Raw genomic sequence first — 15,472 nt, forward strand, 5'->3', positions numbered from 1 at the left:
CATTGTCATGTGTAACATAACATGACTTAATAGAAGAGAGTCCTAAACATTGGGAATTACTCAACATACAACATCTTTCAAAGACTATACTTTCTAATGCTATGTAATACTTTCTAATTCTATGTAAATACTCATAGCAATTTGTTCCCTACAAGTTCAGTATCATTATATCTCATCTCCAAAAACAATATACATGAATAAACAAAGACATCCTTCTAAACATTCCTGCTGCCAAGATTTTCAGGAAGATGAAATAAAATAAGATCATTTAAGAAAACATGTAGCAATACATATGGCACAGACTTCTAGGAAAAAAGTCAGTATCGAGTAGCAAAATGTACATTCCTATTAATCACTTCAAGAAAAGTCCCATTAAACTGAAAGGCAATAAGAATGATTTATATATTCTAAAGACACTACCACCCACTGACCTGTAAATTCACTGATATAAGGTGTAAAAGTTTGGGTTCTACAAAAGAGTTAGCTAGGCAGGCATGTACATTTTATTTGATACCATCATTCTTTCCAACAGCAGCTAACCACTAGCTAACCATTATTAGAAAGATACTTGTTCAGAGGATAGTTATTTCACAATGTAACTATAATAAGATTTCTTACGTCTATCTCTGAAGCATCCCCTACTCACCTTGGTCTGACAGATGAACCCCTGCCAGGTGTCTGTAATTCCAAAACTGCTGCAAAGCTTCTTATAATATCATACACATTTCAAATAAACCCTCTATTACATATCAAGTACTGAATCCACCCAAAGCCAAACTTCATATCCTATGTATCCAAAATGATCAGTGCAAAGTCTAGTGCCATGCATATTCCAGAACAACAAAGCAAAGCAGCTTCATACAGACTCTTCCAGCTCCCAAGGCAAGTATTTGATCCAATCAACTCTCAGTTATGATTAGACACATCATAAGGAAAACACTTCTGCAGCTATACCATAGGTCTCGGTGGTGATCCGGCGCTGGGCATACGTGGCTAGCCCCTCACTCAGCCACATCTCTTCCCAAGTAGCATTGGTGACCGCATTTCCAAACCAGCTGTGCGCAACTTCATGAATGACATCAATTATTAGAAATTCATCGCTCTCCAGAATGGAAGAGATTATGAAGGTCAGGCATGGGTTTTCCATGGCAACGATAGGGAAGGATGGAGGAAGAAAAACAATGTCATATCTAAAATATGAGAGAGAGAGAGAGAAAGAGAGAGAGAAAGAGAGGGAGGGAGAGAGACAGAGAGAAAAAGAGGAAGAGAGGAGATAGGTAAATTACAGCTATTTCAAAAGACATGCACAGAAACATTTCTTATCGTGAGGGAAAGCTCTTCTGACAGTCTTTGTGAGTCCAGAATTAAACCTTCTAGGCCAATGGGCCTAATTCTTCTGGTCAGTGGATCACAGATTTTATTTTGATAGCCAAGGAACTGCACAGCTTTCGACATAAGATTAGACATTCTTTTCATGTGCAGCAGGTCCAACAGTCACCAGAAGCATCAGGCTCCCTTCATAGAGGCAAACTGATCAAAATTTGTGTGTCCAATAGCCAGAACTACTAAGTTTACTCTACATGTATTGCTCACATACATACACAGATTCTTGTCCCATCCCTGAAGGCTCCCAGCAAAAAGAGAAGCCGGGAGGCTGTAGAGTGGTTGAACTGCCCCAGGAGAACACCACCCCACTTCCATGATCCCTTCTGCCAAGGGGAGGGCCAAGACTCCAGAGTTTGTTTCTGACTACTACATTGTCACCCATGAGATGCTGGCTTTCCCGCTATTACCAACATAGGGAGAAAGCACCGTCATTTCTTAGATTGCTTTACTTAGTCCCCAGTACACATCCCTGGGAGACTTAAACTCACCTTCCCCATATATAAGGCCCATAAAGGCTCTCTGCAGCGCTCAACCAACGCTCTACCATGCCGGAAAGCTTGCTGATGGCTGTCGGCAGCAGGCAGGGCTCTGCCCACACTCTGCTCCTGTCAGGAAACAAGAAACATCACGTGATACTTCCATAAATCAAATTCTCTCTCAAACAGAATAACCTGTCTTCTTGCCAAACTTCTGTGTATGACAATATTGCTAAGGGGCTTCACCTCAATCATCCTTCTTTAGGCTAACGCTCTGTGGATGCATGGCAAAAGATGATCAATGATTCAAAGATCATTTGATTCACCTGAAGGCAATAAAGCACATAGCTGTAATGACTAAGGTGGACAATAAGATATATCTATGAAAGAGGAATCTCTTTCATCTTACAGTGCAATATTGTAATTTTTTCTTTACATCTAAACAAAGTTTAAGCTCTCCAAAGGTTCACAGCTCCTGGTCCTGTCTGTTCCTTTACCAATGACTCAAAGTATCCCAAATGGCCCCACAGCAACCCACAGAGACCTGAAAAGCAGAATCAACTGGCTGTAAATCTTACCTTGGGCCTATGTCTGCATGTATAAGATCTCCTGCCACCAGGGCCACTAGGTAGGCAGGAACTGGATATTCCATGTAAAACTGGTATACACCTTCCTCTTCTAAGTAGGTACTTTGAGTAGCACTCATCAACACCTGGATGCCTGCTGGAGCCTGAAGAAACAAAAAATCATACACACCAACTCACCAGACGATCACAGCTGAGGTGCGATACCATCGACCTCTCTTTTTTAATGTAAATCCTTTTAGGAATGGATTAACAAAAATCATTTCGATAATATATAAAACATAAGGCTTCTGTGGTTTTTGTACCACAAACTATCCCCCATGAAAATGGACCAGCCAAATATACTACTGCTCAATTGTGTGGGAACTCATAACATTATTTTATCTACCCAAAATACAACATTATTTGATGTTGCTTTCATAAACATGTTTTTTGTTCTCTCAAGAACTGTTTAAATATATAATTTAAACAATTATTTAAAATTTGAATATTGTCATCAGTAACCACTACTGAAAGTGACCAACCCAATTCTCTCTCTTTCATATTATCTATTTCAGGGTTATTCTTTCAGTGTGGGGTTCCGAGAATGCAAGACCCAAGTGTAATAGGCAATACCGTCACTTTTATGACACTACTGTGCTTTTGTCTGGAGAACCAGACTATGAAATCTAAAAATCCTGTAATTTATATTGTATTAGTTATGGTATATAGTTATATTTTATATAATATATACATACACAACATGCTTCCATAAAGTAAGGGCAGTAAAGCGCCTGATTAACCACTTATATCACTTCACCTACCTTAACAGTAGCTGAGTAGGTGCATTTCACTGCTGGTGTGTCAAAGCAGGGGAAGAAGGAGCGGTTACACACCGAGTGGCCCTGCGTGAAGACGAACGGCTTGGCATTGCCGTACGTCAGCTCTGGATCCAGCCACCAAATCTGTTGGAAGACAGTGCGGCACAGAGGTGAGGGAAAGGCACAAAATGTAAAGGGATGCACTGAAATCAAGGGGGCTGTTAGGGAGGACGGATTCTCCATCTGCTTCGCTAACCATTAGTTCCTCACATACATACGTAGCACAGGGCACTTTTTCACTTCTGAGAAGCCACCTTCCTGCTCCTGCTTCTCCACCGTGATGCTCAGGGTGGTTTTGCACTGTCTGAACACTGGGTGATGCTGCACAACACAGCATCTTCCAGGTCCCTATTTCCATTATATTGATTTGCTTGATTAACAAGAGCTCCCTAAGAGCTCTTAATAAAAGCTCCCTTCTGAGACTGAGTACCCTGAATAGCTCCATGTCATTATTCAACATGAACAGGAATACGGGGGTAAGGTAGTACAAGCTGAAAAAAAAAAGAGGCCGAACAGCGTACACAACATTATCTGTGACCCTGAGAGTGCCCTTCTGGCTGAAGCACCGAATATTTTGCCACTATGCAAAAGAGGCAGCATATGCAAGAAACATCTGGTCAGGGACACTGGAAGCCTCTTTCTAAAGGAGGAATAAGGAGATGGTGGGTGGTCACACACACAAAAAAATAAAAAAAAGGCAAACAAACCCAGACACTGAGCTTGTCTCTATTTTTGGTATCAAACAGCAAATAAATAATCATTTGGAACTTCAGCAAATCATTAGAAGAGATTAAGAATAATACGAAGTGCAGCTTTTTTTGTGTATTTTTCTATTTCAAATGTGGTATTTGTGCTTTTACTTACTCCCTGCCCCCAGCTTTGAAGGGCAGGAACAATTGTAAATAAGGATTTTCTATAATCCTGCAACTCTGGAGATGAACTTCTATAGAAAATATCAACTATTATGAAGCTTCCCATAAAGCTGGAACCGCTAGAAATCCTTGGAAGTCAAGCAGAAGGAATAAAGCTGTTGAGTCTGCTAAATTCTTAGATCAAAGTAGCCAATAAATCTAAATTTAAGGAACAGCAGTTAGCACAGACACTAGTTCAGTTCTGATTCACAAGAGAAAGCTATGAAATACTTGGAAAGAGAAGCCTGGGTACTCGGCCTCCTCCTGGTTTAATGGCATGGTACTGTTTTGTCTCCTACTATTCACAGTTAACCCCTGCGTGTTCCAAATACCAGAGGCTTCTCTCTCCCCCTCTGTCCTACAAGGTTATTCCAGTCAGGTTATTCTTCCCCTGCCTTTAGATCCTTCTCAGATGCCACCGTGAGCCTCTCCCAAGTCACCTGCTCCAGCAGAAACTTTGGGGATCAGTGAAAGCTTTGGAAAGGAAAGCTACTTTCGTCAGCTTTCCATTCTTTGTATAGAAGCTCACATTTCTGCTGGGAAATGGCTATTTGGGAGTGAGAGGCACCAACATAATTTAAAACGCTTATCTAAAACTCACAGCATCGTTCTCAACTTGGAATTTGTTTTAAAACTACTCTTTCTGTTTCAATGCTGCAGACCAGAAACTGGCCCCTTTCAAAGCATCCCATCTCCTGACAGATGTTACCTCACTTGCATGCGAGAGCAGGGACTGTCACTCTTCAAATCCATGTGCTGTATTTCAGCACGTCACTGGCCAAACCCCGGCATCGCAGCCAACCTCCCACTCCATGGATACCTGCGCTTCATGGCAAGGAGCATTCCCTCTACAGTATGATATTGTGGACATTTGGGGACAGATCTGTCATTAAAATCACCTGCTTGAAACTTAAAGCTTCTCCCCAGAACATACGTTCAAATGAACTACAATTTCTGCATATACTTCTACTAGAAAAACATTTTATTTGCGGCGAGAGGCCCAACAAAATCTAAAAACAAAAGTAAAAATAGTCTCAGAGCAATATTCTGTACTTGGAATTTGTTTTAAGACAGCCCTTCTTGCTGCAATCCTGCAGGCCAAACACTGCCTCACTCACACCATGAGAGCTGAGGATGCAGAAAATACAATGTGAAAGACCTGTCCCATTACCAACTTTCAGAAACGCACTTCTGACCCGTCTTTTTGGGTTCACAGCACAATTTACGATTTGTTTTCTTGGCCTCGCTGGACAGCCACCTTGAAGAGGTTCTGCTTCCTTTGCTTTCTGAGAGAGAGAAAAGGCCAACAAAGAAAACGGAAACAAGATGTCACTAGAACTCAGTTACAGCACTAGAGTAGGAAGGGAGAAGGATTGACAGACAATGTCTTTAAAGCAGGGAGAGATAAAGGGGAAGTTCTCTCTGACCAGCACAGGAAGAAAACATAAGCAGGAAGGCAAAAGGGAACCAAGAAGTTGATTCTTGTTTACAAGAAACTCCATAAATTAGAGACAACTTATTTTCAGCCAGTCACCCCTTATCTGACAACTGGCTGAAGTTAAATGAAGCACCCGCCTCAGTCCTATGGGCCAAGAAGGAAAATGTTTTGCAGAGGATGAAGTATTTTTTCCCTGTTCCCTAATGTCTGCTGCTACATTGCGAGCCTCAGTCTCTCTTTCCAGATGCACTTGGAACAATGATGAAAGTTATCCTGAAACAATATAAATAGACCTGCAGTATAAATAGACCAGGCAACACTGCCAGACAGAGGCAGGGCTAGAACTGGGAAAAATGAGTCGAAGCAGGAACTCGGGAAGGAGGACGAGTAGCAGGAGCAGCTCAGGGCGGGTAGAGCAGTATCTGAGGCCATATCATCTACTCGACACCCCAGCCCTGCCTGTGTTCCCTCTAGGAACACATGCTCATCATTTTCATCTAGTTTTTCACATATAGAGGAGAGCAGCTGTTTCAAATGTTAAAATACCCCACAAGAACTGCTAGGTAACAACTGCCTCTTTTCCCCCTGCCGAAAAACAGGTGGCTTTGGACGGTTCAGGTTTCTTCCTGCCCACATACTGCAAAGCAGCATGTATTTTATAACACACCACCCTAGAACATGATTTTTATTGACTTAGATTATAATCTTTTACGTGAATCTGGCAAACGCAAGAGGCAACTAGCTGAGCTCCTTTCAATCTAAAATCTCTCCTTGTTACTACCTGCATATTACGAACCAAGCTCCTCAGAAGAGAGGCAATGCCACAGCTTCTATTCCAGTGGGAAACAGCTGATTACAAAGTGAACTGCGCATCTGAGACGTAGAAGATGTGACAGAAGACACAAACTTAGGAGCAAGTCATTCCAGGAGGTCTGAAGAATCAGGACAACCCTAATGGAACAACAGGGAAGCTTCCAGCCCTGCAGAAAGGCTGTCCTTCTTGCTAAACCATACGGATGAGGAAATGCTATCACTTTTCATACCAGAACAGGCCAAGGTTTGCATTTAAGGTTGTCATGGAAAGAAAATAGCATTGGTGTTAATATATCCACTGCCAAATCAGAGGCGTGACACAGTGGGAAAGAGACACATGCATATTTTTCTCTCCGGGAAAGGAGAAAAGTCTGAGGAAAGAATATCCATAGTACTGAGAAGTAAGAGGCAGGGGAGAAGAAGGAGGAGCTGGGCTACTCTCACCAATACACCTGCTCTGAGTTTGCCCTCAGCCCACACCACGACATATCCACAGTGTTTAAGATTTCTGAAGTGAAAAGGTGACGTACAGAGCACGTGGCTTCCTAACAGCATAGGGCACTGGAACGTTCTGTGAAAGGCAGATTTAATCTCTCAGCTGTCTCTCAATGTCCATCAAACACTAAAGATCTTGGCTCCTTTTTCTACATGAGAAATAATGGGCAGTCCAATAACGCAAACCAAGTTTATCAAGGCAGCAGGGTTCCAATTTTAAACAGACTACTCTCTAATCTAGTGATCCTGCTGCCAGTAATATCTTCACTGAACATTAATTTACTGTTTTATAGGTCCCAAAACTGGCCCAAAGAAAGCAAATCCTGCCATAAAAAGATCATATTCAGAGAAAGGCCCAAGAAGAAAGAACTTGCAGAAGAGAAAGGTCTGACACTGTAAACTTGCTTCATTTGTACAGAGAAAAGAGTCTGCGAGGACACGCACTAGGTGTGAATACAAACCAGGCGCCCTTACACACACACACAGGTTGCTCATACCCATTGAAGGGCAACACTAGGCTTAAAAAACAGCAGCACCACAATAGCACCAAAAAGCTTGGGAGCCAAAAATATAGCTTGAAGTGCTCCAAGAAACATTAAGGGCTAGAACAGGTGCTATTCAAGCACAAATGTTTTGCCTGTGTCTACAATAACATGTGCAAGCTAGAAAACACAGCCCAGTTTATGTCAGTAATGCCTGCCGCTGCCTTGAGGAGCACTTGAAAAGGGCAGCACGTGCCCCGACTTTGCAATCATCAATAACCTTTTGACACTAGTCCTTATAGTTTTATTTCAGCTGAAGCAGTAGGTGCTGTTAAAGGCACAACAAAGACTTTGCAAGCCCAGGTGAAGAGTAGCTCACATCTGATCCAGGGAAGCAAGACAAACAAGATGGGGAATGGAAAAAATCCTCAGATACGTAACCTTTGCACTGGATGGCACGCAGGGTCAAGGAGAGAGCGTGCTGAAGCAAGGTGAGACTAAACGAGCACATCAGTGCTCCACACTTCCCAGTAGCTCTCCAATCTCTCAAAGCAAAGCCTCAGTCAGGATTCAGGCACATCCGTGATCATTCCTCGATGCAACCAGCAAGATAATTGTCCACAGAGCTGGCAAAACCCAGGAGAAAACCCAGGCCAGGCTGAAATAAAGGCACTTGTTCAACAGGAGAGGAGCACAGCACGGGGTGCTGCCGGAGGCTCAGCCCAGCCAGATCAGAGTCATCCTACGGGGCACAGCTACATCTGACTGCACAGCCCTCCCCATAAACAAAGCGCTCGGAGGGCGAAACAAGCAGGTTTCTCCAGAAAATTGTGCAAGAATAAAGAACAGAATCTTCCGAGAGCAGCACAGTCCCTGACAGACAGCTCCAACGTTTCTCTTCAGTGCAGAGAAACTACAGCAAAGCACTGTGCAAGGAAACAGCACAACAAGGAATTCAGAGGTAAAAAGAAAGAATATCCTCACGTAACAAGTGGGTTATAATTAAAAAGGTATCAGAATATCATCTCACACTTCCTTTTTTTAAAAAGAAGGGGCAGCACTTTAAAAGTCAACTAATTTATAGCAAAAGGAAACCCTTAGTGGAATCACTACTCCAACTCAGCCAGTGTATTAAAACTGTCCAGATAATTCTGAAGATCAAATTACTTTTGTGGATTTCAACACAGTATCAAAGTTAGGCAGAAAAAGATGTGGCAAGCTCATGCTATTCAGCAGTCTCCTTTGTTTTTTTTTAATAAATTCATGGCCCAGCACATGCAGGCTATATGGTTACTCCTCATGGTCCTGATATGGTCAATTCTTGTCCTCCTGAAGTACGCTGCAATAGTCAAACCAATGCACAGGTTTGCTGGTTTGGACCAAAGCAACAGTGACACCAAACCAGCAGGCTGGGAGTCAGTTCCATGAGGTAAGATAGAGCTTATTAAAGCTGTGCAAGGCTGCAAAAGGAATGATGCTTCCTGAAAGTGATTCAGGAGCCACACAACATTTTAGTGTACTGCCCAACGACGGATAGACCATACAGCAACAGAAGGAGCTGACGTCTTGGTGCTTATTTTTATATTTTTTGATGTCAAAACCTCTTTAAAACTCAAAATCCACCAGATAGTATCTAAAAGGGTCAGGATTTTTTTCTAAGTATCAGGGATTTAAAGTAAGCAACAGAATTTATAAGATATTTCACAACTGAAACAGGCTACTCAGAGACAAGCAAGCACCTCCCTGGGCCACATCTAGACGGGTGCTTGTGGCCTTCTCTCATTTTTTTTTCCATGGATCATGTGTAGCAATAAGTGGAACCTCCCTGTGCTCTTCTAAAAGCTTCTGACTCTTACTCATTAGAATGTAAACCGAGGTGCATAAGGCCTGATTTTGTAATCATCTGGCAAAAAAACACAGGAAAAGTGATTTATTTGCAGATTATGTAACTTGTTCTGAAGAATTCAGACGGGGCAGGAGATTTAAAAATTTCACGTTCGTTGCCAGCCACTACAACATGCTTCAAGCATAGGAAGCCTTAACAGGACCATCCTGATCAGTGACAACTGGCCTGGAGGCAGAGAGGATGGCAGATAAAGACGGGTGACGGCTCAGGCAGCCCTGGCATCACTGCCGAGGAAGACTGGTGGCCACCAGGGCCACTGCGGGCAGTGGATGAGCCCCATGGAGTGGGAACGGCCACGGGAAGAGGACAGGGGTGGCTTCACCATGAGCTTGGCTGTCCAGGGAGAAGACAGGGGAGAGGAGAGGGTGTGAAAGCAGAAACTCGATGGTGAAATATTTAGCGTGGCCTTTGCTGTGGTGCGCACCCAGAAAGCCGGTGAACGCGGCCGGGCGGGTGACACACGAGGGTGTCGCGAGGCGTCGTGGCCTGCGTGGCCTCCCTGCTCCCGACACCCGCGGTGGCCCCGTCCCCTCGGCGGAGCCCCCTGCCCACCACAGCCCCGCCAGGCGCCGAGCTCCGCGCTGGGCTCGGGACAGCCCTAGGGCGGCCGGGCCGGGCCGGGCCGGGCCGGGCCGGGGTCCCGCCATGGCGGCGCCGCGCCGGTACTCACGGCGGGCCCGTCGGCCGTGGTGTAGCGCACGACGATCTGGAAGGGCTGGTGCGGCTGCAGGGCGGCGGGCAGCGACACGGTGAGCGAGGAGCCGTAGTCGGTGAAGGGGTCCACCCTGAAGGCGAGCGGGCAGGCGGCGCCCGGCGGCCGCGCGAAGACGGGCAGCGGCGGCGGCGGCGGCGGCTCCGCGGCGGGCGGCGCGCGCGCGGGCGGCTCCCCCGGCGGCGCCGCGGCCGCGATGCAGGGCGCCGAGAGGAAGGTGGTGGTGGAGGGCGGGTTGGCGGCGCAGGGCGGCGCGCAGGGCGGCGGCGGCGGCGCCGGGCAGGGCGGCGGGGGCAGCGGGGCCGGCGCGGCGGCGGCGGCGGCCTCGGCGGGCGAGAAGGCGAAGGAGCAGGGCGGCTCGCCGGCCGCGGCGCGGCGGTAGGCGGCCGAGAGGACGCGCAGCGCCGGGTGCACGTCGAGCACCAGCGCGCGGGGCTGCGGGCGCAGCGCGCACAGCTCGAGCACCAGGCAGCCCGCGAGCGCGCGCGCCTCCGGCCGCAGCTCCAGCCCCAGGTGCAGGTGGCGCAGGCTGAAGAGCTGCGAGCTCGAGGCCGACGCCACGTCCGGAGGCGGCTCGGGCGGCGGCGGCGGGGCCGGCGGCGCCTCCGGCCCGCCCGGGGAGCCCTTGCGGCAGCAGCACAGGCCGGGCGGCCGCGGAGCCGGAGCCGCCATGGAGCGGAGGAGGAGGAGGAAGAGGAGGAGGTGGCGGCCGCTGCTATGTGAAATCCATGGGCGGGCGGGGAGGAGGGAGGCCCCGGCGGCCGGAGGGACCGGGGCGGGGACCGGCCCAGGGGAGCGCAGGGCCCGGGCCCGGAGCAGCCGGGGCTGGCGGGGCCGCCAGGCGGCAGCGCGGGGCGCTCGGGGGCAGCGCCGCCCCCGCCCCGCCCGCTGCGCGCGCACCGGGGCGCGCGCCCGCCCCGCCCGCCGCGCGTGGCGCCTGCGCCGGGGCGGGCCGGCTGCGCGCGCACCCCGGGGGGGAGCGCGCCCAGGGGCAGGTGCGCGGTGCGGGGCGCGGCGCGTGTGCGCGCACCCAGTGCTGCACCCGGTGTGCGTGTGCGCGCACCCAGTGCTGCACTCCATGTGTATGCGCGCACCCAGTGCTGCACCCGGTGTGTGCGCGCACCCACTGCTGCACCCGGTGTGTGTGTGCGCGCCCAGCGCTGCACCCGGTGTGCGTGTGCGCACCCAGTGCTGCGCCCAGTGTGTGCGCGCACCCAGTGCTGCACTCCATGTGTATGCGCGCACCCACTGCTGCACCCGGTGTGTGTGTGCGCACCCACTGCATGTGCAGCCACTGCCGTACCCGCTGTGCGCAGACCCAGTGAGGTACCCAGTGCATGCACCCAGTGCTGTACCCGGTGTGGGTGCACCCAGCACTGCACTCGCTGCATGCACAGCCCGTGCTGCACCCACTGCGTACACACCCAGGCCAGGTGTGCTGCCAGCACACCCAGTGCTACAGCGGCTGTGCGCACACCCAGGCCTGGTGTGCACCCTGCGCACACCGTGCTGCAGCCTGCCTGCCCCGTGCACACATACCTAGGGGTGGCTGCGGTTCTTGTGCATCTTGTGCATCCCCTCCCACTCTCTGCAGTCACATCCAGCCAGGGCATTGCCCTGCGCACACGCCTCTGCCACAGGCACACGTGGGGCTCGGTGCCCTCCACCTGGAGCAGGGCTGGCATCAGCTCAGACATGCACCTCAGCACAGCCCTACAGCCCCCACACAGGCACATTCCCCTCCTGGCACACACATCCACACCAACACCTCTGTGTACCCCCATCACCCACAAGTGCTGCTCTGTTCCCAGCCCCACTGGGGCACCACCACACAGCCCTCTCTGTGCCCTCCGTGCAGCCGTCACAGGCAATGCCCCAGCCCCAGCCTCTCCCTGCTCCTCCTGCCCTCATGCTCTGCTCAGCTGCCTCACACCCAGCTGGGAATCCTCCCTAGAGGCAGCACCTCCATCCCCCCTTTCTGACACCCTCCCACTGCTGCACCGTGTGTGTGTGTGTGTGTGTGTGTGTGTGTGTGAGTGCGTGCGCGCACCCACTGCATGCACAGCCACTGCTGCACCCACTGTGCGCACACCCAGTGGGGTACCCACACACACACACACCGGGTACCGCACTGGATGCACACACACACGCCGGGTGCAGCTTGGCTCAGAGGTACCGCACTTCTCCCAACCCTCCTCCTCTCCTCTTACAGGGAATCAGATTCATCCCCAGCTGCCTTCCCAGATCGGAAAATACAGAAACTGCAACACTACTAGCTTCGTACGGCTGCCTGTTTCGCTGGGTTGTAACACAAGGTGACAGTAATCTGGAAGGAAGGGGGTTTGCGGGAACTACGTGTGACGCAGCCCCAGGACGGCGGACAGGAGATCACAACACCCTGTGCTGATGCTTCTGTCAGCCAGCCATTCAGTGCAGCGCTCAGCCCTGCTTCGGGCATGTGGCGAGTGGCCAAGGCAGAGCCTTAGGGTGACACAGGAACAACAACGTGTTGGTTGCGGGTTTATTGAACCTGCAGCAATACATTCAAAAAGCTTCTCGAGCGTAGTGCCTGCGACAGCAGCATCTGCAGCATTTTCCAGTTGAGTTTCCACCAGTATCATCAAGCTCAAGGTGGAAACTGTAGCACCAGGACAAGGCAGCTCCTGACTCCAGCTGAACCCAAAGGCAAAACAAGGACTAAACTGTATTAACTTAAACCAACCTGAAGCTGGGACTTTGTGTGATTGCTTGTAGGAGAACCCGTGCTGCGGTTGCACTAAAAAATGACCTGGTACAAGGAAATTTCATTCATGGTGATACAGCTGATAATGGTTTTGTAATCATCCTGCATCATCTCACTCTGCTCTTTTGAAGCATCTTCAAGAAGTAATTTGGTCTCCTCACTCCATCCCCTTCTACCCAGTAAGAATTTTCTATTCTACCATCTTTTCTTCTACATCCTCCTGTTACAAATCCAGGTCTTTCCCTTTCTCCTTCCCTCCCAATACCCGTTCCTCAGATCACAGTTGTATCCATTCACTCTCTGAAATAGCTGCACTTGTCCCAGCTATTGCTCCCAGCCAGGCAGCAAACCACTCGCCCTCCCTGTGGGCTTCATCCGGGGATAATGTGCAGAACCCTGGGCCCTTTGGACCTCGCCCTGTGGATCTTCACCACAGGAAAAGGTGAAGTCCCTCAGGTGTTCGAATCAGCACAACTTCAAGGTTCAACTTTGGATTTACTGTGCATTTAGATCAGCAAAATTACCTAGGGTAGTTAATTTTAGAAGAATCCTACTGGCATTTTGACTGAAGTCCCAAGCAAGTACAATGTTTCCACTCATGAAATAAATGAGTGGAGCAGGAATACAGTCTTTTTAAATAAAGAACTTCTAAGCTTATGGCAACAAATCAGGATCAGTTGCACTCACTGCAAGTGAGCAGAATAAGCAAAACCGATGCAACTAAATTCCCCAGGGCAGGAGCAGTACCGCATATATCCCTCTCAAGCTGCACGTCCGCTGGTCTTGGTCTGTGTCTTTTGCTGCATACTCAGAATGATGCTATTTTGGGCAGGATCTCATCAAGGAAATGCCCTGACCTGATCCTACAGTATCATTCTGTGCCTTGCAGGATAAAATCTTCTACTGGGCACCATGCGATAAATCCTAAAGCAGGATCCGATTCCTGATAGTTCCCATAATCATCACCCCTTTGTAGAATACTTCAAAGATAAACATATTTCAGTCTCATTGTAAATATTGGTTTCTTACTTCCACTTCAATCGCAGGGCCCTGGGCCAGGCCTCAGTTTACTCCCAAGACTCAGGACAAAAAGTCAGTAAAAAAATAACCGCCACCTTGTGAGAAACGATACTTCTGTACCATCCATGTGAGGGAAGTGCTAAAGCAGGTTAGAGATCACACCATACAGAACGTTTTCCTCTGGCAAGCTATCTCCTTACAGCCAAAGCAACAGTGCTGAGGCTGAAGTTTATGAAATGGTTGAGCTAATCCATGCTGCCCACAGGGGACCATTTGCTTGCTTCATCTCCAGCACTCGTTTGACACCATCTTGAGCCATTTCAGCTTGCTGAACCAGGAGAAAACCGTTCCCTTTCTTGGGGAGAGTGCAACCGGGAAGCAGCAATTTGGCGCACTGAATCCCGAGCAGAGTTTCATGTCACGGCTATGCCAGTGTTAGAGCTAGCACCTACTGGACAGAGTAGCCCCACTTCTGCCCTCCAGATGTGCTTTTCCTGTCCCCTTCTTTGTGCAGCATTCCTGCTTTTGGAGGGTGACTGTTCTGCCAGTCAGATTTCTGAACTGGGTCAGTCCAGGACCAGGCAAGAGCCAGTGCTGGCATCAGGGAAGCGGAGGGAACTCCCAGCCTGGAAGGAGAAGGAGGACAAGATCAGGATAGCTCCTTTTTGCCTGGATTTCCATTAGCTCAGGTTAGCTGCAAAATGAAGCCACCCTCTAACCACAGCAGCACTTGAGCAATAACATTTTATCCCTTTTTTTTTTCTAGGGAAGTTTATTGAAGTTTATGACCTCAGTTCTGCAGGGCCCAAGACAGTCTCGTCTGATGACGACTGAACTTTTTAACTTCAGACCAAGGCAAAGACACCTCACGTTCTCCCCCTCTGCTTGGGGTATTCAGTCTTTAGGGAAGAAGCAGGACTCCATCTCTTTGGCTATCACCCCTGCTCCCTCAGGCCTTCTCCCACCTCATCAGTCATCTTCCATCTTTATTGTCCTCGAGTTCTTATTCAAACAGCAAAGTTCCCTATAGCTGGGTATTCTTTGCAGACAGACTATTACTTGTCCCTTTCCTATCTGCAATACACAGTCATTCTGCTCCTTGAATTGAGCAACATTGACAAGAACTGTGGCTGGTCCCTGACACACACAATAAATTTGGTGCCAGGTCCACAAGCAAGATAAGATTTATGCTGGTTAGTTCTTCCTTGGCACAAGGTGAACAGAAGATAACTACAAACAAGCGATGCTTCATGAGCTGCTATCTTCAAGCCACAGCCCCAGCTCTGTTAACGTCTTCATGTGCCTGGGGTACTAGTAGGTACAAAAGGTTCTTTCTCCTCAGTATCTCCCATATTACACTTGTTTCTGTGAGTTTTCAGAAGTGTCGTATACATACATATACATACATTACATGAAGAGTAACTCCCTAAAAAAAGAAAGTGGAAAAACCTGGGCCTAAAGAGGACCTTCTTCACTCCATCTGACCGTCCTCTTGCTACTTGGCTTGAGTTCCTGCACTGTGAACTGTTACTGCATGTTCTACCAAACACTTAAGCACACATATATTGCAACTCACCCTAATTTTGGAGAGCACAGAAATAACCCACAATATTTTAAAAACAATATGTCTACTCTGAAGAAAAAAT

At 48.7% G+C, this 15,472-nt stretch overlaps 1 protein-coding gene across 1 annotated transcript; it reads right to left on the reverse strand.

Moving 5' to 3' along the window:
- Positions 1-954: 954 nt before the first annotated feature.
- On the reverse strand, positions 955-10,735 carry LOC104578245 (aminopeptidase RNPEPL1; the record flags this gene model as incomplete). Its single annotated transcript, XM_088523809.1, has 5 exons — positions 10,022-10,735; positions 3,250-3,390; positions 2,441-2,592; positions 1,875-1,991; positions 955-1,190 (listed from the first exon to the last, which is right to left on the reverse strand). Coding segments are annotated over exons 1-5 (1,360 nt in total), but the record flags the coding sequence as incomplete, so codon positions are not given.
- Positions 10,736-15,472: the final 4,737 nt, after the last annotated feature.

Source organism: Tinamus guttatus, unplaced genomic scaffold (assembly GCF_059628265.1).
Source record: "Tinamus guttatus ecotype Peru unplaced genomic scaffold, ASM5962826v1 Tinamus_guttatus_pri_ptg000198l, whole genome shotgun sequence".
NCBI lineage: Eukaryota > Metazoa > Chordata > Aves > Tinamiformes > Tinamidae > Tinamus > Tinamus guttatus.